At 38.3% G+C, this 25,894-nt stretch overlaps 2 protein-coding genes across 2 annotated transcripts in view; both read left to right on the top strand.

Annotated features, from left to right (window-relative positions):
• The window catches only part of LRP12 (LDL receptor related protein 12), a 51,221-nt gene extending 36,429 nt beyond the window's left edge, over nt 1-14,792 (top strand). Inside the window, exons 4-7 of the mRNA XM_053987696.1 lie at nt 1,154-1,356; nt 6,012-7,113; nt 7,941-8,073; nt 11,569-14,792. Of these exons, the coding sequence (XP_053843671.1) occupies nt 1,154-1,356; nt 6,012-7,113; nt 7,941-8,073; nt 11,569-12,432 (2,302 nt within the window). The 3' untranslated portion in view covers nt 12,433-14,792. The remainder of the gene's footprint in view (nt 1-1,153; nt 1,357-6,011; nt 7,114-7,940; nt 8,074-11,568) is intronic.
• Nucleotides 14,793-22,718: 7,926 nt separating this feature from the next.
• DPYS (dihydropyrimidinase) overlaps nt 22,719-25,894 on the top strand; it is a 30,935-nt gene continuing 27,759 nt past the window's right edge. The window contains exon 1 of the mRNA XM_053977875.1: nt 22,719-23,043. Coding sequence (XP_053833850.1) covers nt 22,774-23,043 — 270 coding nt within the window. The 5' untranslated portion in view covers nt 22,719-22,773. The remainder of the gene's footprint in view (nt 23,044-25,894) is intronic.

Raw genomic sequence — 25,894 nt, 5'->3', positions numbered from 1 at the left:
CTAAATGCTGTAATGCTTCATTGCTATGAGGTCTCTTCATGTGCTTAAAAATGTCAGGGACAAATAGCAAGTCAATAGATATCAGTTTAGGAAAGGCTGAGTTTTAATGCAGGGAGCTCCTCACAGTTTCACATATCTTGTAACTTTTCTAAAGTAGTAATGTAAAATACTTGTGGATTCAAGTTCTCATCAGTTCATTTCTGATTACTGATTTCTTTTAGCATCAACATACAAATTAGTACTGCTTCATGGACTTGATTATGAAACTGCATTACCTGCAGGTTTTTTACAGTTTCCAGTTCAGACTTGCTGACCTAATAAACTGCTCTTCATTATGAAGTATTTGCTTTGACATCAGTTACTTGTTTAAATTTTGCCTCTTAATTTAAACAGTCTTTCTACTAAATATTTGACTGGCATAAATGCAATGTAAAGTAGGTAATACTGTTCAGCTACTAGAATGCTTTCTAAACTTGTCATACTGTTTATTTTTAATAAAACTCCTTTTTTCTTTCATGTTTTCTTCCACTCATCCATACCACATTTCAGTTCTGATAGTGCTCTTTTGTCTGTACAGACCTGTTTTGCACAGTTACCCCTCACACGTCATTACCATGGCAGCTTGTCTTGACCGCCTGCAGCCATACCATGGCAGTCCATGACATAATGCTGGGGTAGCCGAGTAGTGCAACTGGGAGAAAGTGTTATCTGAAAACATAATTTTGAACAATTTAGCTGTATTTATAATGTCAAATCATGTTATTGCCATAAGTGTAGCATTAGCTAAAATTCTGGTGAAATTTGAGTTAAAATTACTTAGTACTCTATGAAAGTCATTAAATGAGACACATAACAATTTCATTACCGCAATTTTAGATTAAGACAGTGTGTGTTTTTGTAGCAAAATTGCATTTCTTTAAGTGGTGGATGCAACATGTTGTTTGACAGAATAGATTCTTGCTGTCCTCATAATATAAAAGTATCAACACAAGGTTAAACCCTATTTCTATGTGGGTAGAGAGAAGCTACTATTTTTATTTCAGAAGTATTTATTTCAAAAAGAATTTCAAGCTAATTTTCGTGTGTAATAATTCAGCATCTTGTTTGTGTAATATTCAGTTCAGTAGCAATGTTGACCTTTTCTCTTTTTCAGCTTTCAAGATTTTGATGTTCAGGGATCTCGACGATGCAGCTCAGATTGGTTAACAATTGGAAGCTACAAGAACATTGAAGGCTATAGAGCATGTGGCTCCTCCATTCCCTCACCATACATCTCTTCACAGGATCATGTTTGGATAAGGTTCCATTCAGATGATAGCATCTCTAGAAAAGGCTTCAGATTAGCCTACTTTGCTGGTATGTTTCAAATGATACCTAGTATAATTTTATGGTTTCACTTTTTGTTTCCTTTTTCAAGAATTACTTCCTTTTAACAGGGTACAGTACTGACTCAGGTCTTTCCTGTAGTCACCTCAAGGTCTGTTGAAATCAGAGAAAATACATTAGGTAATGTATTTTGATCCCATGCACAATCTGAATATTCAAAGTGGAAGTAACAATAAGCAGATTGAATGATATTTGGGAAGAAAAGGTTAGCCAGTAGTAGTAGGCACCTGGAATTTCTTTTAACATAGTAAGACTTGAAATGTTTTCATCAGACTAAAATTAATTTGTTAAAGTAGTTGGGTAAACTTCTGAGTATTGTACATACAGTGAGAGAGGAAGGAAATGGCAGGATTTTTTTTACATCATTTCTCACAGAATTTTCATCATTTTTCTCATCTCCAGAAAAATAGAAATCTTTTAAAAAATAAATCTAAAAAAAAAAGCCCACATTGATATTATAGATTATTCTAGCCATCTGCAGACATGGTTCTGTACACACAAAATTTTTCTTGTGTAATTACAGGATGTGGTAAAAACTAGTTACCAGTAGTAATAGTTTGAGACACTTCTGTGAGCCATTCTTGTTCTATTAGAGGTTGCCAAGAATGAGGAGGAAGCCAGTCGTGGGTCAAGACTAGTTCCAAACTTTTCCTGGCTTTAAGAGATTTTACAGTTTTATGTAATAGCATGATTATGGTGTTCTACATCATGATCATCCCAAATACTGGATTAGATTTTTCTTGGTTTTCACAATGATTTCATGTTACCTTGCTCCCTCTGAGTGTGCCTGTATCCACTCACTGGCCTGCTCCAGATTTCTGTGCACGCCAACTTTTGACTCCTCCATAAAACAATTCATACTTGTAAACATATCCAGTGCTACCCACCTTCAAAACTGTTCCAACAAGATTCAGTAAATCTACCCCTGATCTCCTCTAGTCTAAGCTCCTGGTTTTTACTCCGCAGTCTTCTTATCTAGTAGCTTCCTCCACTATGTCAGTCTCTCACAAACAGGTTTCCAAGCAGGCTTATCCATCTCTATCACCTGTTCTCCAGTCTACAAAAGAGCTCCTTCTGTGGTCCAGCTCCTTGCACTTTAGCAGGTCTTGGGGAAGTAATGCAGCCTTGCATTTGATGCTGGCCCAGCTTTCAGGGTAGTGTTCTACCTGGGGATTGTGCACTGTCTCACCAAAAACATGTCAGGTAGCAGGGAAGAAGCCGCTGGCTAACCAGTCATCCTGTGCTGCCATTTCTGCCAACGGCCCAGGTGAACACTGCTACCTTTGTCAGGCATCATTCTGCCCTCTTCACCTCCCTCTCAAAGTAGGTGCAGAGGAAAGACATCATTCCTTCCTGAGGGGTTTGGAGAAGGAAAGATACCTTAGTTAAAAGTGTGGAATGGGTAGGGGAGGTAAGCCATGGGATTTGTAGAATTTTTCCTCTTCCTCTTTCCAAATCCTTTTCTCTCTTTTTCTCTGATCTTGAGAAAATTTCATTATGTAACCCCTCTTGGAAGAAGCTATAAGATTTTCAATAATAAGCATTTTTTTCTGTTAATTGATTTCTTCTATTTTGTGTTGTAGATTAGAGTGCTTAAGACTTGAATCCTATGTTTATAAATGTCCTTTTTAAAACAAATAAGTTTTATTTTGTGGAGGTTTGTTCATTTTTTAACAAACAAGCCTTGCTGAAACTTTGGCTTGAGTTTGCTCCCTATATTTTATACAATACTTAGGAAGTATTTCACAATTGAGGTGTAAGTGTAGTGTTTCAGTGATCAGAGTGGTCTTTTGATGTTTTCAACTAACCTGTATATAGGAGAAGACTTGACAGTTGCTTTAATAATAATCTAGTAATTTCTGCCTTTGATTGTCAAAAAAGGCTCCTGAAATGCTAGCACACTTACTATGGGTTCAGCTGTGCCATTATGTTTGGTTTCTTCTCATCAGCATCATGCAGTAGTGCTCAGATTAACACCTCAATAGACTATTTAATTCAGTGTTTTTAAGGCTACTCTCAAAATTGTCAAGTCATCGTAGAAAAAGGGAAAAACAATAATAAATTAGTTACTTGGATGCAAGTTAGGCCTATCTGTGCTGAAATGATAGAAACACTACAGATTCCAAGTATAAAAGTGACCATTAGGGAGCCCCATGTTTAAAATCTGATGTGGAAGATAGGTCATGTGAATTGTTTGAATTAATTCTTGTTTAAAGAAAACAATAGGTAAATATTCATATTTAACTTAAAACCAATAATAGGAAAGAAAAAAGCATTACAGGTAGGAAGGGTGCTAGACTAGAAAGTAAATTTTGTGCCGCTTTTATTTGTCTTTCTTCCCTCTGTCTTCCTCTCGCTGCTTATTTTTTATAAGCCTTTTTAATTATGGGAGTTGAAATGGGACAGAGATTACTAATGGTGATGTAGAGTGGAAAATAAAGTTACTAAAAGCACAGAGGTCAATGGCCACTGTAAATGCAAGGAAGAATTGTGTTAGTCCTTTGGCTACAACTGCATATGGATGCTGCTAATGATCTTGTGCTATCCTGAAGTCTTTTGTAGTACAGCTTCCAAAGTTAGTCTTATTTAGTACATCTCTTATAATTTTATGACTCTAATTTTTGATTCATAGGTAAATTTTCTTCATGTAAGGATTGCAGGATTGGTGATTAAAAATGCTAAATCAGGATCAAGTGTCCCAACTCTTTTCTGGGATGTTTAGAAGCTTGTTGAAGGAAGAGCTTGGGTTGAAATTGTAGCCTGTTTTGTTACTGCAATATTCCCATCAATATTTATAACTCCATGTTACAGCTTTCTTCTCAACTTCTTCCAGGTTCTGCAGTGCAGAGGGACGGAGCTAGATTATGATCAGTACTTGAACAGGTTCAATGATGCATATTCTCCTACCTCTTATTCTACTACCTCCTACCTACTATTCTATTACCTCCACCTATGGAGCTTAGTCATTCAATTTAGGTAGGACTAGTCTAGCAGTTCAGTTTTACAGGTTTTAAATTCAAGGCCAAGGTTCCAACTTTGCTGTACTAATATTGTGAACCATATGTATGTGTGTGAGTGTTCTATAAATACTTACATATCTGTAACAGAACAAGATGGTATCATTTATACTGCATCTGTTCTTTGGAATTTTTTTGTATGAAATGAACATATTCTGAAAATTAGTCACTGACAACACATACATTTTGCTCTCCTTTCATTCAGTCTCTGAAAGCAAATTTGTAGACTTAAACATTCTTCAGCAGTGCATATAACATTTAACACTCTTGATGATTTCATTTTTTCCTGCATTCACTTTTTAAAAGCCTAAGCATTTGTGAAATTTAAAAATTATGTGTTGCACTTTTTTAAAGAAAAATTATTATTTTAAGTTAGAGTATTTATTTTCAATGCTTTCTAAGAGATATTAATGTAGAAAAAAAGGAGAACAGAAGTGTGATACGACTTGACCTATCATAGCAGATTCGTTCCAGCAAGAAAAATTCAAGCTAGCTGTGAAAATTGTTATCATGTTGTTTAGTAAAGCACTGGAACTTTAAAAATACTTGATTGGAGAAGGCCCTGAAGAGCCTAATCAAATAACATTTGGCCTTGTTTTGAGCAGATGATTTTATTAGATGGCCTCCATTCCAATCTGAATTGTTCTCCTTTTAAAAAAGATAGAACATTCTTCTCTTGGGAGCATTAGGATTTCAGTGAGTTCATCAAGCTGTCTTTCCTGTTTCCTTATTAAAACCTTAGGTATAGTGTTCCTTAGAATGAATGTATATTTGCCTAGTTTATTTTCTAAATTACTGCTGTGTAGCACCATCTGCATTGCAGACTTGTTTTAAATATTCTGACCATGACAATTTCTTTTATAGCAAATTTTACAGTCTGTACAGTGGTTTGTAGAAATAACTGATTGAAAATTATACAGCAGTGTTTGACTCAGCTGAATTGTTGCAGAACTGAAATAACTTGGATCCAAGGTATGCTTCTGTGTTCAACATGGCTGAAACTACAATAAGTAAAGGCAAGCATGCATTTTTGCATTTGCTGCACTCCCATCTTAGTTGCTGCAGGAGAGGCAGGAGCAAACTGTGAGAAAAGAAGAGGACAGAGGTTTCTTTTTGTGGTTGGTGGTTATACGTAATCTTCAGCTGTCAGCTTCTCTCTTGCCTTAGATCCTTTGGTACAAAGTAGGAACCTCCAGAAGCAGAAGAGAGTCTGACTGCTTTTTCTGGGAAACAATTTGAGGAGATAACCAGTACTGCAGCACAAAATGTTTCTGTATTTTGAGTGATAGAAGAAAGGATGTTTCTCTAACTTATTTTTAGCATATTTGAAATCAGATTTCTCAATAGCTATAAATGAGCATTGTTTTCTTGCTTGGGTTAGAGTTACTTGACTGAAATCAGCTAAGGATAAGGTTCATGCTGATGTGTTGATTGAATTTTGACTTGAAAAACCTGTTTTGTCTTGAAATTTGCTGAAAGTTTCCATGGTTTAAAGACACTTCAGGCATTTGCTTTGCCCTTCTGAAGTACCTGGCGCAGCAAATAAACACAGCACAAACCATAAAGTGCTAAATTCTAAGAAAACTTTTTTTTTTTCTATATTTTCAGGGAAATCTGATGAACCAAGTTGTGATTGTGACCAGTTTCATTGTGCTAATGGGAAGTGTATTCCAGAAAGCTGGAAATGTAACAATATGGATGAATGTGGAGACAACTCAGATGAAGAAATCTGTGCCAAAGCTAATCCTCCGACAGCTTCTTCCTTTCAGCCTTGTACAAAAGATCAGTTCCAGTGTCTTTCCCGCTTCACCAAGCTTTACACTTGCCTTCCAGAATCTTTAAAATGTGACGGTAACATTGATTGTCTTGACCTGGGAGATGAAATAGACTGTGATGTGCCAACGTGTGGGCAGTGGTTGAAATATTTTTATGGTACTTTCAGTTCTCCCAACTATCCTGACTTCTACCCACCTGGCAGCAACTGCACCTGGCTGATAGACACAGGTGATCATCGCAAAGTAATCTTGCGATTCACCGATTTTAAACTTGATGGTACAGGTTATGGAGACTATGTCAAAATATATGATGGATTAGAGGAGAATCCGCGGAGACTGTTGCGTGTACTGACAGCATTTGACTCTCATGCTCCCCTCACAGTTGTTTCATCCTCAGGACAGATAAGAGTGCATTTTTGTGCTGACAAAGTGAATGCTGCAAGAGGGTTCAATGCAACATACCAAGTTGATGGCTTCTGTTTGCCCTGGGAAATCCCATGCGGTGGAAATTGGGGGTGCTACACAGAGCAGCAACGCTGCGATGGCTACTGGCACTGTCCAAATGGAAGGGATGAAACCAACTGCACCATGTGCCAAAGAGATGAGTTTCCCTGCTCTCGAAATGGTGTTTGCTACCCTCGTTCAGATCGCTGCAACTACCAGAATCATTGCCCTAATGGTTCGGATGAAAAGAATTGTTTCTTCTGCCAGCCAGGCAATTTTCACTGTAAAAATAACCGCTGTGTGTTTGAGAGCTGGGTTTGTGATTCTCAAGATGACTGTGGCGATGGCAGTGACGAAGAGAATTGCCCAGTCATTGTGCCCACTAGAGTGATAACTGCAGCTGTCATTGGGAGTCTTATTTGTGGATTGCTGCTTGTCATTGCACTGGGATGTACTTGTAAATTGTACTCACTCAGGATGTTTGAGCGAAGGTAAGTAGAACTCAACTTCATAAAAATATTTTGGTGTTTTCTGTTGTTTGTACTTGAAGTAGTTTTATTACCATACGGAAATTGTTGCACATGATTTGTAAAGATATTGCTCCTTTTTCTTTGATAGTAAAAAGAGGTTAGTTAATCATAGAGTTTATCAGGTTGGAAGGGACCCATAAGGAATATCAAATTAACTCCCTACTTTTTGCAGGACATCTGAAGCTAAACCTTGCTAAGGCCTATGGCTGAGCATTGTCTAGATGCTCCTTGAACTCTGAAGGCTGGGTGCTGTGACACAGTTTTCTGGGGAGCATGTTCCAGGGACTCACTAATCTCCCAGTGAAGAAAAGGGGATAGTAGTATTCTGATCACTTCACTATAGAGGGTTAAAGCTTTCAGATGGTGTTACCAAAAAGGAAGTATGAGAAAACTGCAGTTAATTAGAAATTTATATCACAGTTCTGTATGTAACAGCATGTTTCTTCTCTTGTAAGCTAGTTCATATCAGGATTACATATCCTTCAATCTTTTACAATAATGTAAGCGTTACTCATGGTGCTGTTTATATTTAGCCCATGGGCTTGGGGTGGTTTGTTTGTTTTTAAAAAATGTATTGTTGGGTTGGTTTTTTTGCTTTCATTCCAGCTGGACAGACTCACGGGAATGACTTTATATTCTTTGCCAATTAAATTTCAATTAAATTAGCTAAACTTCATCTTCTGCAGGTTTTTATTTCTGATTATAATAGTCTGATGTACTTTCATTCTTGTATTTTTATGTATAGATCAGTGTCTTATGTATTTTGAAATTTCTTTTTTCTTTGAAAGATCATTTGAAACTCATTTGTCAAGGGTTGAGGCTGAACTGTTAAGAAGAGAAGCTCCCCCATCCTATGGACAATTAATTGCCCAGGGTTTAATTCCACCAGTTGAAGATTTCCCTGTTTGTTCCCCAAATCAGGTAAGATTTCAAAATAGCAGGCAGACCCCTTAAATTTTAAGGAGACTGAAGTAAAGATATTTTAACTTTCATCTGCTTCCTTTTCCTCTATAGCATTTCCTTTTTCTCCTTGCAAGTCAATAGTGTTATACAAATGATTAGCCCTTGAACAAAATCTTGATATAGTAACACCACAGTTTCTTTTGCAGGCTTTCTTTTGTTGATACTGCCAGTAATGCACACTATAGAACCCCCTCTTGCATGAAAAGTAATCGATTGGTAGATCTTATTGTATGTTCTGTATTACTGTTGTGAAAGTAAAGATTGCAAGATGGCACTTTGCAATTTGGGAAAGAAGACCTAAACTTGTAATGCAGAATGGTAGACATGCACAGTGTGTAGGTATGTTCATGCCTGCTTTGCATAACAAGATGATGGAGAAAGACGGTGTCATATCATATAAAATAATCATGAATGAGTAACAAAGCAAAAGCTAGTAAATGGCAGTCATTAGTTTCTAGTCACTCAGATTCAGAGGTGGATGATTAGTGCATTTCTTACTTGGTTGATAAATTAATTTCTCTCAAAAAACTTTTCAAGGAGTTAAACATGTCTTTCAAGTATAAAACTCTTGTGAGAAATAGAAGAAAAGTCTTAGTCTGGGAATCCTGGTGTGCTCTGTTAGAGATGGCATTAATTATATTGTGTTGCAGTTAATACAGCAAAGATTATGGTAAGAAAAAATTGCATTACTCTCACATGTTCTTTCATGCTCATATGTTCACAAGCAGCTGGGACCTGCCACAAAAATTTTACAGAGGAAAATTGGAAAATAAATTGCAATTTGCCTGAGAGGCTTTAAAAAAACATTGTAAAGATTTTTTTTTTTGATAGCTAAATTAGCAATGAAGTTCTTTAATGAATTTAATAAATGTCCGTAGTGAACACTGTAGAATCCCTTGTTCTTTTTCAGTGGGTTGCTGTGGTTATAATAAAGATCAGTATGTTTCTGTTTCAAACCAATTTTGTACTTTTATAAATCTGGCTTGCTGTCCTCTTTTCCAAAAAGAAAAAAAAAAAAAAAAAATTAACCTTCGCTGGTTTATAATGGATCTATGTTCACAAGTCTCTTCAGGTAGGTTAACTTAAGAAAGTCTCTGGAGACAGTGCAGTTGTCATGCCCAGATGTGTAAGTCCTCTAGTACAGGTAACTTGGAACAAACCAGTGTTTCCTGAAGTTGCCTACCCTGTGTGGGACACTTCAGGTTTGGTGTACATAAATATGTGTAGGAACAGTTATGATTTTGAGAAAAACCTAGCTTGCTCAAACTCCTTTATCATATTTAAATCCCACGAAGGTGATGTAAAGATCTTGGGTTTTACTAAAATGAAACCTCCTCATAGAGAGCACAGTTCTGCAAAACCCAGAGATCTACTGGCTGCAGTCAGAGGCTGGTACTGGAGATTTTAAAAATCTGTGTAATTACTGACATGTCTTTAGTCTTTAGTTTGACTTAAATTTAATAAAGCACTGTTTCTTTAGATACATTTTAAGTTCATTTCAGAATATATTGGAATTATATGGCAAACTTTTATAATTAAACATAATAAAATGTAATTGCTTCATAATATTTCTGTGTAATCATGATTTCACTCTCCATAAAATATCAATGTATGTACAATAGTTTCAAACAGTGAGAGTGTTAGTGAATTCCCATTATGACACCAGTATTTCAAATAAGACTTGTAGCCTTGAAAACTGAAGTAACTATACTGAGCAATTAACTAGCATAGAAATAAGAAATAGTAGTGACCAGGCCATCAAAAGTAAAGAAAATGTCATCCTAGAACATTGATGCTTCCATGATAAAAACTTTCCTCATATTTAACCAATGAAGTTGCAATGTTTAAAACCTTTTGTTTTTCAGAGGAGGCAACATTAGTAAAAACTCAACTCAATGTAAATTGATTTCTATAAATTATAAAATGCAATTTTTAATATGGTAAAGTGTTGGGAAAAGGGAGTCAGTATTAAGTCAAGGTGTGTTTTAATTTGTTTTCAGCAAAATACTCATTTTAAGGTTGCAGGGCTGTGTAGGACTGAAGATAGTTACTCAAGATTTGCTAGAAGTCTCAAGCTATAGGAATGTTGGATGTTCTAATTTCAGTGTAGTGCTTTCTACCTGAAACTGATACATGCCCTCAGAGCTGGTTTTTCAAAGATGAGTAGCAGCCTCTTTAGTAGCTTTTGAAAATAAGGCTGCCATACTCACATACTGCATGCTTGAATTCAGTCATCCTGTGAAATGAGGGGAGAGGTAGGTTGTGCATGAAGTATTGTTTGGATATCCTGCTGTGTTGTCTGAAGGATGGTGAAAGGGAGATGAAGGTGACAGCATGAGAACACTGAATTTCAGTTTTTATAAATTAAGGGAAATACATGCATATATGTTAAGGGTTTAATCGGGGAATGGCTCTTCTGAAGAATATTCTACTTTTTTTGCCATAATCTTAATGAAAAGTTGTGAATATGGGCTTTATCTTCTAACACATTTGTGAAAATTTTTAGAATGATGGGCACCTGGAAGATCTTCTACACTATTTGAGAATGGAGCTACTTAGCTGAGGCAGTGTTTTGTCTAAGTTTGAGTCAAGAGATCCCCAAGACAAAGGAGTTTGTTTTCTTATGTTTGTGTTACCTTACAGTTGAAAAGTTATACAGGATTTTAAACAGGAAAATTCAGGCATGCTGTAGCTGGGTAATTAGAAAATGTATACTGAATTCAAGAAATTTATATTTTAGAACACATAAGATAATTTTATTTAAACAGAAGCATTAAAGCATTTTGAAACTGGAATTAACAGATTATATCAGAAAGGGAGTGGAAATCAAACTATAAACCTCTGCTGGAGAAGATACTTTAGTCCCTTTGAGGCAGCCCTGTGGTAGTGGATAAAGAAGGTGGCCACCTTTGTTAAATCTTTCTGGAAGACCTTGTTTACAAATCCTAAACTTTTTGAGACATGTTTCTATGTGCTGTACTCTAAAATCCACAGTGACTACCTTTTTGGGGAGACTGTAATAGATTTTGTATGCCTGCTCTAGTGGCTCTGTGGTTGTACTTTACTTTAATCTGTGTTTCATATCCGGACTATGGTGCCTTGCTTTTTACAATGTATTTATTTAGAGATCCTTGATTAGGGCAAAAATATACCTTGTATAGAAATCATTGCTCTTTTATTGTCTTTGCATATGTATTTCCACTTAATTCGCCTGTTACAATGTTGTTTCCTCTAGAGCATCTAGACTTCTGTCATGCCCACTTTTTTTTTTTTAATAGCCTTTTGCTACATATACTAGATCCTTATTAAGAAGCGTGGAACATTTTGTAATATTTAAGATTCTACATTTAACTTCGTTAAGTGCTGTTTTGCACAATAGTTAATCATTCTTTCTTTGCTAGAACAGTACCAGCAGACTGTCAGTGCTTGATTGTTGCTTATCTTCTTATTTAGGCTTCAGTTCTGGAAAACCTGAGGCTGGCAGTACGATCTCAGCTTGGATTTACCTCAATCAGACTTCCTATGGCTGGCAGATCAAGTAACATTTGGAATCGAATTTTTAATTTTGCAAGGTCACGTCATTCTGGATCGTTGGCATTGGTCTCAGCGGATGGAGATGATGTTGCCAGCCAAAGTACTAATAGAGAAGCTGAACGAAGTAATACTCATAGAAGTTTGTTTTCAGTTGAATCTGATGATACAGACACAGAAAATGAAAGAAGAGACACAGCAGGAGCAGTTGGTGGTGTTGCTGCCACCTTGCCTCAAAAAGTCCCTCCTGCAACAGCAATAGAAGCAACAGTGGGAGCGTGTGGGAGTTCCTCTGCTCAGGGCAGCAGTAGCAGCACCACGGATGGTGGAAGAGAAGTGACAAGTGTAGAGCCCCCAAGCACAAGTCCCGCACGCCACCAGCTCTCGAGCGCACTAAGCCGTATGACTCAAGGCTTACGCTGGGTACGCTTTACTTTAGGGAGATCAAGCTCAGTGAATCAGAACCAAAGTCCTTTGAGACAGCTTGATAATGGGGTAAGTGGAAGAGAAGAGGATGATGATGTTGAAATGTTAATTCCAGTCTCTGATGTAGCATCAGACTTTGACATGAATGACTGTTCAAGACCTCTACTTGATCTCAGCTCAGATCAAGGACCAGGGCTTAGACAGCCTTACAGTGCAACACATCACAATGTAAGGTCATGCAGTCGAGATGGCCCCTGTGAGAGCTGTGGCATCGTACACACTGCCCAGATACCCGACACTTGCTTAGAGGCAACAGTGAAAAACGAAACTAGTGACGATGAGGCATTATTACTCTGCTAGGTACGGCTTGTTTAGGAAAGATTGTGTACAAGTTGGAGCAATATCTGTCATTGTTTTGTACTTCACAGTTAAAATTAGTTTTTAGTTTTAAAAAATCCAGGACAATATTATGTTAAAGCTATTTTAGCCTGTGTGGTTAATTAAACTTTTCTTATACTGGATGACATTATGGAACTATAAGAGTGAACATTTTAATGGCTCTGAATACACAATGTGTGTATCCAGTATAATTGGATTACTCTTTAAACTGAAGTTTTCCCCATTAGTTTCAAATTTAGTTTATCCTGGTACTATAGTTCAAACCTGAAACATGGCTGCTCAAGACTTAGTGGTTGCCTATTTAACCCCATATTAACAGGTGAATTTGTACAGAATTATTTTCCTTTAGGAATTGACTCTGTTGTATTGTTGCCAACATACTTGTAACTTAATATACTAAATATGGTAAGGATTGTTAATGTAAAATATGTACTTTTATTTGAGTTTATTCAACACTTTGTCTAAATATTCTTGAATTTCATCATAATGTGAACTTACTTAAAGGGAGGAGAAACTTTCTCCAGGAGCATTCTTTTTCTTTCAGAAGTACAAAATGCAATGATATATAAAATTGAGGCATAATAGATAAACTGATGGCAAAAGCTTTTTTAGCACTGACTTTCCTAAACTGCAATTTAATATGGTACAAACCAAATAGTATGTAAAATCCCCAGTCATTAGTCTTTTTGATTTGAAGTAAAAAAGGGCCGAAGATATTACAATATCTGTTAGTTCTTTAAATATCCGGTATGTACAAATACACTACAGAGTAAGTTCCAACTGGTAATAGATCTTTCCATTATACTGTAGGGTATAAAGCTTGTTTGGACTCAAGGGATTTGCACTAAAATCATATTAAGGTCTCTAATGAGCTTAGTGCACAAGCACTATCACTTTAAGTACTATTATTGTCTAATATTGCAATGGCTATATATTTCCATGGCTCTTTTCTTGGGGTGTTGCGTTTTTGTTGCAATTGATTTTGCTTTACTAATTCCCTATTTATTCGTTGTATTTAAAAACTGGTTTACTCGGTTGCAGACTGGTGGTTTAAAAAAAACCAAAAGAAAACCCTTTTAGTGTATTTTTTTTTTTCTGATATTACATGTTGGAGCAAAATAAATCAGTGAGGAAAAAAGCTCATAACTTCCAATTTTGTGATAAGCAGGTTAACACGTGGCTACTAGTGTAACAACAAGAAACTACACCTTTTAAAAACAAAACTGTCAACTACTGTTTTATTTATTTTTTGCCAGTCTGTTTTTAGTAGGCTTAAAGATCCAGTATGAAATGTATTTGTGTGTGATTGTATGCTATTTATTAAATTTTAAATACTTTGTTGAATGTCATTTTAAAGCATGTTTAAAGTCTTGTGCATTTCTGTCGTGTTATGCTGTCGGGCAGAACTGACTAAAATTTTAATATGTATCAAAATTAAATTGAATTTTTGTTATGTTTTTGAGGTACTTTTAAAGATAAATCCAAGGTCTGTCTGGCTTTTTATTTTTTTTAAATCCTCATCTCTGAAGTACAAATCACATGCAGAAGGAACAAACAATTGAATGGATTCCAAAGTGTATGTATCTTCTCCCTCTTCATTCACAGACACTGGGATGAGAAAAATAAACTATTTTACCATCTGGTTGATTTTTTCATTAGAGTCAGCAGGTAAATTCTGAGTTCAGAATGCAATTACGTAGATTTGTGCTTTTGAGGAACCTTATGTGCAATACAGTTGTAAAAGATTTTATTATAATGACCCATGCGGTTTCAAGTTTCAGAACAGATCACATCACACTGGTACCAGATCAGGTACAAGTTGGCCCATACTTACACATACTCAAGTAAAAGTTGTCAATGGCCATTTTTATTCACATTGAATAATATCTAAATCTGTGGGTAATCTCTAGTCTGATTTCAGTAGCATTGCTTATAGAGCAGGCAGCTTTGCAGTAGGAACATGGTAACACACCCTGAAGTATATGTGAACAGTATGTCCTGGTATAAAATACTGGGTTTTTAAACCTTCCTAATTAATTGTCATTAGAAAGTGGTTGTGGAAATGCTTGTCCCTGAGGCAGATAAATTTTAAAGAAAGTCTCTTCACAGAATACCTTTGGTGTTGAACAGACATAGTGATCTAAATTTGTTCCATTAGATGCCCCAAATAGCATGTACCTATGGACTCCATATTGCAGATGTAAAAAGAACACAATGTTTAATTTGTTTTAAAGGACAAATGCTACACATTTAACTGAGAAGTTGGATTTGATTGATAATTTGGAAAATTGTAAATAAAATTCATATTTGTATGAGGTGAATTTGTTGCAGTGATTTTTTTTTCTTAGTGATATTAAAAGGAGTGATTGATTTTTCTTTTGAGTAATGTATGAATGATTGGTTGCATTTGTTTAGTTTGGTTTTATTGAGGTTTCCGATAAGACATTATTACCCTGTTTCTTTTTATGCTGGAGAGCTTGAATTAGTGTTTTGTTTAATTGATTCTTGATTTAGCTGTGCTACAATACTAGGGCAGTTTGAAAAAAAAGTCAGAAATATTTACTGTGGAATTACCTTGTTTTTTGTAATAAATCACTTTTATCTGCTAGCTTTGAAGAATCTAGGTTGTTGTGAGACAAGTTTTCTCCTTATGTAAAGTTATTTAAACATGGGAATAGTTTGTCACCGTTCTTTTTCACATACCACACTTTTTTTGTCATTGAAACATTAGAGGGGTCTGACTGAGCTTCAGATGGTGCAAGAGCTTGTTCTGTTTCCAAAGTAAAGTTCATTTTCAGTACAAGTTCACCAAGTGTTGCTGATAACTCTTCTTTCAAAACAGGTTGCTGGAGCGGATGCTGGAATTAGTTACTGTATTATGTGTTCCACTTTCTATCCAAATGCCAAAGCATGAGCTTTGTGCCAAAGCTTGGATTCAGTCCAGGGAAATCAAGTTCAGGTTGGGACACAAATACTGTTTTAGTGAAGTTTATATCTTAAATACTCACTTGCAGATCAAATCATGGCTTTTCCTGTCGGGATGAGGTTTTGCTTTCTTTCTGAAAAGTGGGTGTTTTATTCTCCAATATACATCTCCAGATATTCAGCTGTGACAGTTGTCCTGAGGAAGTGCTGCACATTTCCCATAAATCTTAGTTTAAGGCAAAAGTTTTAATCTTCCTCAATTTGTGATGAAGCTTTTTTTTGAAGTGTTTTGTCAGTTTGTGGGGTTTTTTTGACTGTATCTCTTTTCTTCCTCCCTTGTGACTTTCTGAAAATAAGCAGTTGGTAGCTGAATTCCTCCAGGATGGCAGCTAAAAGTCAATTGCCCAAAATGGGGTGTGTTCTGAAAGGACAAGGGAGAAGACTGTCTTGTCCCTTTGCCAAGTCACCAGAAGTATATAGAGGTAAGCACATTGATAGTTAAAGCTCTTTCCCTTCTATCCTCCACTGGGATTTCACTGTTGTAGTTAGCTTTTGCTTCATCCTGGTAAATTAAAGTCCATAATTATTGGACTTGATACAGAGAGGTTTGTAGCACAACATTCATGTCAATATGTCTAGTTGAGGTTTTTGTCCATGTGCAGTTCCTCCTATCTGGTGAGTAGTAGCTTAGGGGAAGAGAATGTAGGATTCACTAAACTGAAGTATTATCTAAGAATTCAGATGGGCAAGACTTCCCATGTGTTTGATGGAGGAAATGAGAGACATCACTCTGAGCAGTGTCAGTTAGTGATTCCTAATCATATTTTGAGAAAGGGCATTTACAGTAAACAAAATTTAGCTAACCTTTGTGAATATCTGAGCACAAATTAGTGTTTGTGGTATTTTTACATGCACACTGAAATCTAGCAGAAAAGTTCAGCTTCCAGCATTAATTTCTCCTTGTGACCAAGTTGCATCCTGTTATCAAAGAACGAAACAAAAGACTCAAATGCAAGTGAAGTTTTTACAAGATTGAGGTTTTTTTTCAGATCACAGTTACTCTTTATATGCTGCTTATGCAGGAAAGAAATGGGTGGAAAACACAGGAAGCAAAAAAAAACTAAAAGATGAGTCACTGGATTTTGAATTTTGGAAAGGTTGTAATAAAACAACTAGACACTCTAAAGGAATATAATTATATTACATTGCACAAAGGAGTGGGGTTTTTTGTTTGTTTGTTTGTTTGTTTGTTTTTTTGTTTTTTTGAGACAAACTATTGCAGGAGACCTTCCCAAAAATAAGTCACAATGGGTAGGACATGTCAAATCAGGAGATCAGAGAAAGACAGAAGGAGCTATGGTTTAGTGTGGGCTTCCTTACAAATAATAAGGGTTTCTTATGCAAAATGTAAAGGACAGAGAAATAAACTTCCTTTAAGGAAGAACATGATCCCTGAAATAAGCATACATTGTGCATATTATCTAACAGAGGCAGGTGTCTGAATTCAGAGCAGAAATCTCAGATTTCATTACAGCATTGTTGACATGTGGTGTTACAGAGGTTTGGTAGAATTGCATTTGTACCTTTGCAGTGAAATAATCATGCATCTGAAAGTGTGCCAACAGAACTGAAGAAATAGATTTATCTGCTTTTCCAATTTATATAATTGAGAAAAAACAACTGATAAAATATATTGATTTAAATCTGTCATCTTTCCTGTGGTTGGTTAAGAACCACCTTGAACAGACACAGTTGGAAGAAGAAGTTCTTGTGCACCAGAGGAAAAAGAGGAGCAATATACAAGATTGTGAGGAATGTCATAAAGTGACACCACATTTCTGCAGTGGCCCAGCAAGGAACAGAGATGTTCAGTTTTGCTTTCTCTCATCTACTCTGTTGGCCAGCAGTTATAGTTCTGACTTTGTGTTCTTTCGATAGATGTTGAATAGATGTTCTCGAGAGTTGGAGAAGATACAACTAATATTTTGCTGTGTTTCTTTTAGACAATGCATTAGTAAATATAACAGTTTCCAAAGATAGCTAATCCCTGTGCTTTTGTGGTTATGTTTCTTGGAGTTTGGAAAAATCCCAACTAAGAACTTCGTTTCTTTGACTGAGATTAGCACTGGGAAGTAACTGACAAGTATGATGAGGTTTTGTTTTTTTTTTGTTTTGTTTTGTTTTTTTCCCAGAGCACTGTGAGGCTTAGAACTTCAATACCTGAGTTGACCTGTCTTGCACATATTTAGAAAGTGGACATTTTATTGGACCCTTACTGAGCCAATGAATAGTGAAAAGAGCAAAGAGCACTTACAGAGAGAGTATGAGGGTTTCTTAGTTATTCCTCTGCTGGATTCCTGGTCATTCCTTTTTCTTCATTGGTTTTACTGTCTGTGGTTCACCATTTGTGTTGATCGAAGAGAAGGAGGCACTTGGCCTTATGAAAATGAGAGAACAGTCACTACTTCCTGTTTCTCTAAAAAGTAGGATGGTCTTCAGCACACACACACCTTTGGCTGCCTTCCTTTGTGTCACACGTGTGAGATGCAAGGCTGGGTGCTAATGGGCTTCATCACTGCTAATGTATCTGGGGAAAGACTAGCACTAGGATGTAGCCTAGTACTTAAGAGAGCATATTTATAGTTCAGGTGATGTGGAACTAGAGGATTGAACTCCTTTCTTAATGTTCTTTAGCCTTGTTTCATTATAGAAAGCCATGGGGCACTCTTGCTAGTTTTGGAAAGCTCTTACAACTGAAGAAGGCTTGAGAGCTTAGGTTTTGAAACCTCACCACTTGTTTGTGTCTGAAAATCCATCTCATGAAAGTAGCCAGCAGACTCTTCTGAAGACTTGTGAGGTTTTGACAAGGGCACCTGACTCGTCTCACAATTATGAAGACTTTACAGGTGCAATTACATTTAGACCACCTGGTTTTATTTAATGAATGTTAAATTCCCACTGCAGAGAAAAGTGTGAAAGTAAATCCCAGGTGAACAGGCATTATGGATTTTTTTAATAGGAGTTGTAAAGAAATGCCTACTGAGTATTCAGTCCTTCTGACTTTCTGAATATGGCAAAAGATAACCATTCTTTCCTTTCTGCAAATCCAGAGTGCACCTCAAACTCACCAATTCTCCAAAACCTAGTGCTTTATCCATCATTGCTGAAAGTTGATGGTACTATTTTTATTAATTTTCTCATATTGCAAATGTGGTTCATGATCCAGTCTTTCTTCCTTGGTGGAAAGTTGTCAAAAATAAGTAATATTATGAATTGCACATCTTCATTAGCTGAGCTTTCTTTCTGCTGCTCATTATCAACCTCTAGTTTCCTTCACAAAATGTCTCTGTTTGGTCAAAAGCCTATTTGTCTGCTGCTCCTGCATTTTAAGATACATTTCAGTTTCACCAACTTTAATTTGAAGGTTAATGCCAGTAAGAGTCCTGGAGTTAAGAAAAAGCTGAGGACTGTGTGATAATAGAAGAGCTTTACAGCACTAGGGTATGGTAAGAAGAATGTGAAAATGGAAGCAAAGGGAAGATAAGAGTAAGGTGTAATAATTACAGGAGAAGTTAAAAATAAATAGTATTTTATGCAGGCAGGTAGCAGTTAAAGGTTCCAGGATGAAGTGGGTGAGAGTATGTGTGTGTCAGAAGACTTTAAACTGATGGTGTCTGCATTATAATGACTTTTAGATATCCTCAAGGTTTGCTGGATGTTCCAAACTTCAGTCCTCTGTTTCTTGCAAACTTATTCCTAAATTTGCTAAATTATTTTCATTTGGTAAATCATGGACGTGGATTGTGTTTCCTTTAGAGTTGTTCAAATGGAATCAGTTAATCATTAGGCTACTGAGAAACCTCTTATGATTGCATTTCTGTGGTAGTTAAACTAAACAAGATGCTCCATATTTAGATTGCTAGGATTATTTGCTTTGCTAGACACAACAAAAACATTACCATATGATTCAACTTCAGATTTGTGAGCTTGGGAAGACTTTCTGCAATGGCTGTCAGATTGTTGAGCTACTATGTAACATTTTAGGATCAGTATTGTTCCTAACAGGAAATGTCTCTGCAGGGTTGTGGTTTAAGCCCAGCTGGTATTTGATCACTGCACAGCCACTCACTCAATTGGCTTGGAAGGGTAATATCGTGAAAACTTGTTTGTTTGAGATAATGACAGTTTAATAGGTAAAGCAAAAGCTGCACTTGTGAGCGAAGCAAAACTAATTCATCCCTCACTTCCCAGGGGCAGGCAGTTGTTCTGCCATCTCCAGAAAAGCAGATCTCCACCATCCGCTAACAGTGGCTTGAGAAGACAAATGCTACATACGCCAAATGTCCCTCCCCTTCCTTCTTCTTTCCCCAGCTTTATATGCTGAGCATGGCACCATATGGCCTGGGGTATTCTTGTGGTCAGTTGGAGTCAGCTGTCATAGCTTTGTCCCCTTCCAGCTTCTTGTGCACCCCCAGCCTCCTCGCTGGTGGGGCAGTATGAGATGCAGAAAAGCCTTTGACGTAGTGCAAGTGCTGCTCAGCAATAATGAGAACTTCCCTTTGTTACTAACACTGCATTCAGCACAGATGCAAAATACAGCAATACCACGTACTATGACAGAGTTTAATTCTCTTCCAGCCCAGACCACTTCAACAGTGCAGACTCAGACATTGATTATGGAGCAAAGATTTGTTTTAAACTCTGCAAAGAGAAGGATAAAAAGGTAAAATGTTTTGTGGGTAAGTAAATACTATGAAGGCAATTAGGAGCCAGAATCCCTGTTGGAGCAGCAGTAGATATTCAGTGATCACTAGGAATGTAGGTCCAGCTGTCTTCTCTGATTATTTTAAGTATTATTTCTGCTCCACCAGTGGTATTTCAGGCTGTTTTTTCTAGGGACATCTGAGCTGTTAAATATTTACCAAATATACATAAATGCAACTGATGTGAGATTATCTTTTTGGTCCAAATGGTTTAAATAAAAGGGCTGTTTAGACAGAATCTTGTTATATACCAATATGTTATTTAATGTGTTCAAAACCACCTGTGGGATAAATTCAATTTTCCTAGGAACAGTATTGTAAGATGTCATGTTGCTGGTTTGTGGGCAGCTCTGCAATTCTGAACTGGGCATGAAGTTACAGATAGGAAGGTTTAGGCATTTAAGAGTAGGATCCACAAAGTCTAAATTATCCAGGAGGAAATCAGAGGAGGGGAAACAGAGTTCAAGCCTGTTCTTGTTCAGAAACAGACATAAATAGGACTTTGAGCTGTGCTACTCTTCATGCATTTATGAAACTTGTATCACCTCTTTCCTGTGCAACACACATAGAAAGGGAACTGGATATCCCACTATGGGATACTGGGAATACTGGATATCCCATTGCACTATGATCTGCTGTGATGTGGCTGATCTGCCTTCAGATCTCCCTCTGCCCAAATTGGCAGAAGGATTTGAGCAGAAACAGTTTACGACTGCCACTGGCCCAAGAGCATACTCAGAGATTTCTGTCTAGGTCTGTCAAGTCAAAACTCCTTTCATAGAAAATACTAAGTAATCATTGGCCAGGGAGAAAATACAGGAAAGTGACTATTTTATTTTAGGTTGGAAGTTTAGGTACTGAAGTGGTACTGAAATTTCACGGTGAAGTCTCTTTGCCAATAAATACTGTAAACTCTGTTCATGCTGTTCTACATCAAATCATTAAATATCCATTGGGGTTGGCATAGGAACTTAACTGCTATACACGATCAGATGAACCTCTGACTTTGCTACCCCCTCTCCTCACTTAACAAAGGTCACTTAATTTATGCAAAGTGAAGCTGCTTTTCCAAATGAGTTTTGACCTGTTTTGTTGCTGCGTCAGGTTATGAATCCCAGTAGGTGTCTGTTTTGTTGCACAAAGGTGAGGTGTAAGACAAGATACTTTGGGATGAGCAGATAGAAAAGTAAACGTATGATAATGCTCTCTTACCCATCATAAGGGAAGGAACAAAGGTGACATGCTGATGGGAAAGTGAGATTTTTCCAAATCTTGTGTCCTTTGTCTAAATGGCTTTTTGGTGCCTTGTGTGGTACCCTATTTGGTACCTTCTCACAGCCCTCAGAGACAATGTTCTATCTTGCTAAATCATCACCACTGAACTGGAAGAGGTGAGGGGATGAAGATACAATTGCTCAGCAGATTTAGGGACACACTTGAGCAGTGCCATGTCACTGCTGAGTAAGAAAATCCAGGGTTATGGGAGAAGTGGGAAAATGCCATAGAAACTGGTGCTTCTGAGATGGTACAGAGCAGGTCTTTCCTCTTCTGTGCCAGTCTTTAGCTCATTTTCCAGTTGTCTTCGTATTACTTTCCCGCCTCTTTTTCAAGGTGTATATTCTGAAACACACAAGCCACATCCTGCCAAGGTCACACCAGCCTTGTGTGAAACCCACCACAGAAGATCCTGACTTTCCCTGGCCCTCAGGAAGGGCTCCCGTGGGGCAGGGAGATTCGAGGGGCCAGCACAGCCGGGGCGGGCAGAGGGTGTGGGCAGCAGTGAGGGGGCTGTGGTGAGCACAGGCCGGGCCTGCCAGGTGGGCACAGCAGGGCCATGGGGCAGATGGAGCATCGGATACTGAAATGTGATTTTCACGTGGATGTTGGCACACACACCCCAGCTTTCCCCTCAGGCAGGAGCACTGTCCATGTGGTGTCATTGTAGTGGCAGGGGGAAGCTGTGTTTGGATCCTGAGGTGATGTGTGACAAGTCCTTTGAGAAACAGCTTGGGAGCAGTGTGGACCCCACCACCTCCACTGAGAAGGATGCAGCACTTGGGTCACCAGAGCACTGCAGTGTCTTTCCCTCCGCATAGGCTGGACCCACAGGCTCCCCAGACACGGCTGCAGGAAGCTCAGGTCATCCCTGGGCTCTCTGGCTGCTTCTGTGGAGAGCTCAGGTCACCCTTGATTTCCTAAAATGTGGCTGCAAAGAACAGTTTGCTTTTGGGCACCACAAGATGATAAAATAGCCACATTTTCAAAGCAGCTCAGCAAGTTGCAAACCCCCAGGTGCACAGGGCAGGCTGGAGCGCGTGCTGTGAGAACACCCCAGACCCCCTGGAAGCCTGGCTCGCTTTGTCCAGGCAGAGTCCGGAGCAGAAAGGCCCAAGGGCAGCGCCCTGCTCCCATCTGTGTCACTGGGCTGCACGGGAGGAGGGAGGTGGAGCTGCCGGGGGCAGAGGGGCAGTTCCTCCGGTGTCTGTTTAAAGGGCATGGTGTGGTGTGTGTTTAGGGCCATTTGGAGAGAGCTGCTGCTCCGGGAGGAGGGGGCAGTGAAGTACTCTGAGGCAAGAGAACTTTCTGAGCTGAGGCCTCACTCTCACCCGCTGGCATGCCACCCCAAACCTGGGCTCAGCAGAGACTTTTGATCAAAGGGGGAAAAGTTGTGAATGATGACCTCTCTGTGGTGGCTGATGTGTATGTGGAAGATGGAGTGGTGCAGCAGGTGGGACCAAACCTAAACCCAGAGCCCTCGACTGGACTCGTTGTGCTGGATGCAACTAACAAGCTGGTGATCCCTGGGGGCATTGATACTCACACACACATGGAATTCCCTTTCATGGGAAGCAGGTCAAAAGATGACTTCTATACTGGAACCAAGGTGGGTGCACATGTGCACGTCTGTGTGTGCATCTGGGCTTTCTCAGAGGGGTACCTGCTGGTTGTCCAGTATTATTTCTTAAGGAGAGAACAGAATGTGAATCAAGCATGGCCAGTTGTTCCTGTCCCTTTGACCGGGACATTGTTGTAAAGCAGTTGGGGTACTCAGTTGAGGTCCACCCTCAACCAGTATATTGTTTGGGCTCCTTCAGAAACTATTGTGATTGCAGGGGTCAAGTGGGGCAGGCATTAACCCTGGCTGTCAGCATGCAGACTACAACCTGCTTTGGTACATAGATCAAGCTTCATACTTCTCTGAGCAAAGGTTAACTAAAGCAACAGTTTAATTCTACTGTGCTGTTCAAGCACTTCTGTGGTAATCTGATCTTTCTCCTCTGTTAGCATAAGGAATGCAGACTTTTCTTCAGTCATTCACTTTGGTGCTTACTGTGTCTCTCAATTAAAGTCCACTTCAAATACACTTTATTAAAGTACCTAATTTCTCCCAGTTTTACACTTGGAGTGGTTTTTTTCCAGCTTTTTAGCTGATCTTATTCACTTCCCTGAATATGAATAGTGTATCAATTACTCATATTAACAGTATTATGCATCATCTCCATACAATTTCCATAACCAAAATTTTCAAGGCACTTTTCTAAGAGCTTTGTTGTGCAGACTGAAATCCTTTGTTCACAGAAAGGGTCCCATTGCCCTACTTGGCTTGTCTGCTAGCCATTACCTTCACAGAGACTGTTATACCCAGTTCCTCTCACTGGAGAACTGGGGTTTACTAAAAAGCAGAAAATAATTTTTTAAGGTTTTCTGAGTAACTCTGTGGTACTTATAGAACAGGGAGGCTGCAAAACAGAGGCAAAACAGGATGTCCAGATAGTCACTTCAGTGCCTACAAGAAAATTCTAAATCCAACTTAGCAATCAGATGTCAAAAAATTTGATTTTGTGGCTATTCTTAACCCAGGTCAAAGTGTGGAAATTGTTCAGACCTATTCACTGAAGGTCATCATCTGACAAATATTTTGTCAAGAAATTCAGTGAGACAGAGTTGTATTCCAACTATTGTGAAATATGCTACAATGATTAGCTAAAATTTACCCATTCAGTTGAATAAGTAAAGCACTTTACAGATAGAGAGGGAAAAAGATGTAGGAATAAAAAGAGACTTTGAGTGGAGTTGTGGAACCCATGATGTTTCTTTTCTCATGGAGTCTATAAACTTTCTTTAAATCCTGTTTAACAAACAAGTCAATCAGTCTTGTTGAAAAATGTTTGACAGTTTGAAAAACTTTTCCTGGAGAAAATGTTTTGCTCAATTAATTAGAGATTACAAATACTTGTGCCACTCTCCAAACTTCTCTTTTTGCAAAATATACTGACATATTTACAATTATTCTTCTGATTTCTAAGTCAACAGAAGGAAGAAAGAGACTAATTGTTGTAGAAAAAGGAAGAGTAATATGTCATAAGGGACCTGGACATCCTGGATAGATGGGCTGAGTCCAACAATACAAGGTTTAACAAGTCCAAGTGCAGCGTCCTGCACTTTGGCCACAACAACCCCCTGCAGCGTTACTGGGGGACAGAGTGGCTGGACAGTGCCCAGGGGATCTGGGGGTGCTGGTTGACAACAGACTGAATATGAGCCAGTGTGTGCCAAGAAGGCCAATGGCATCCTGGCCTGTATCAGCAATAGTGTGGCCAGCAGGACCAGGGAGGTCATTCTTCCACTGTACTGGGCATTGGTGAGGCCACACCTTGAGTGCTGTGTCCAGTCCTGGGCCCCTCAATTCAGGAAGAGCATTGAGGTGCTCAAATGCATCCAGAGAAGGGCAACAAGACTGGTGAAGGGTCTGAAGCACAAGCCCTGTGAGAAGCAGCTGAGGGAGCTGGGGCTGTTTAACCTGGAGGAGGCTTAGGGGAGACCTCAGCTCTTTCTGCAAATCCCTGAAAGGAGGGTGCAGCCAGGTGGGGTTTGGTCTCCCAGGCAACCCGCAACAGGACAAGAGGACAAAGTCTTAATCTGCGCCAGGGGAAGTTTAAGCTGGACATTAGGAAAAAATTCTTCACAGAAGGAATGATTGGGCATTGGAATTGGCTGCCCAGGGAGGTGGTGGAGTCACCATCCCTGGAGGTGTTTAAAAAAAGACTGGGTGTGTCACTTAGTGCAATGTTTTAGTTGATAAGGTGGTGTTAGGTCATAGGCTGGACTTGATCTCAGAGGTCTTTTTGAACCTAGCTAATTCTGTGATTCTCCGATCCTGTGAATTTGAGCTGTGCATATTTTGATCTGAATTGGTTGTTACCGTTTTGCAAAGGGACATTGTTCAGAGCAATAGAGAGAATTTCTTTTGCTAATCTGGAAGAAAGCAACAATTTCAACAAAGGAACTGTACTGGATCAATTTCTTTTAGTCAAGGATCTGGCATCTGAGTAACTTTTTTCCCTGCCAAAGGCAAGAAAACTAATAATTCAGTTGTCCATAAAGAAGAGTGGAAATTATTTGTTAAAAAGCAATTTTTGATCACCATTCATCTGTTAAGTAAAGTTGTAGTTTATTTTATTACTTGACAACATTTATGTAGAGGATGTAAATTGCTCATTCTATTTAAAACCCTCTATACAGTTTTACTAAATGATATCCTGTTACTAAAAAAATGTGCTTTTAAACACTTGTAAAATATTTTAGTATTAGTCAAGAATTTGGGGGTTTTCATATTGTATTTTCAAACTCAATGGGGTTTTTTACTGTTGTTGTTGCGTATTTGCCCCTTAATACTTGCCTGTCACTCAGGCTTGTTTTTTCTACTACACAGAGTCTGAGGAAGCACGTCTCAA

The sequence above is a fragment of the Vidua macroura genome, chromosome 1 (assembly GCF_024509145.1).
Source record: "Vidua macroura isolate BioBank_ID:100142 chromosome 1, ASM2450914v1, whole genome shotgun sequence".
Taxonomy (NCBI): domain Eukaryota; kingdom Metazoa; phylum Chordata; class Aves; order Passeriformes; family Viduidae; genus Vidua; species Vidua macroura.
The sequence above is the reverse complement of the archived record's forward strand: the minus strand, read 5'-3'. Positions and strand labels throughout refer to the sequence as shown.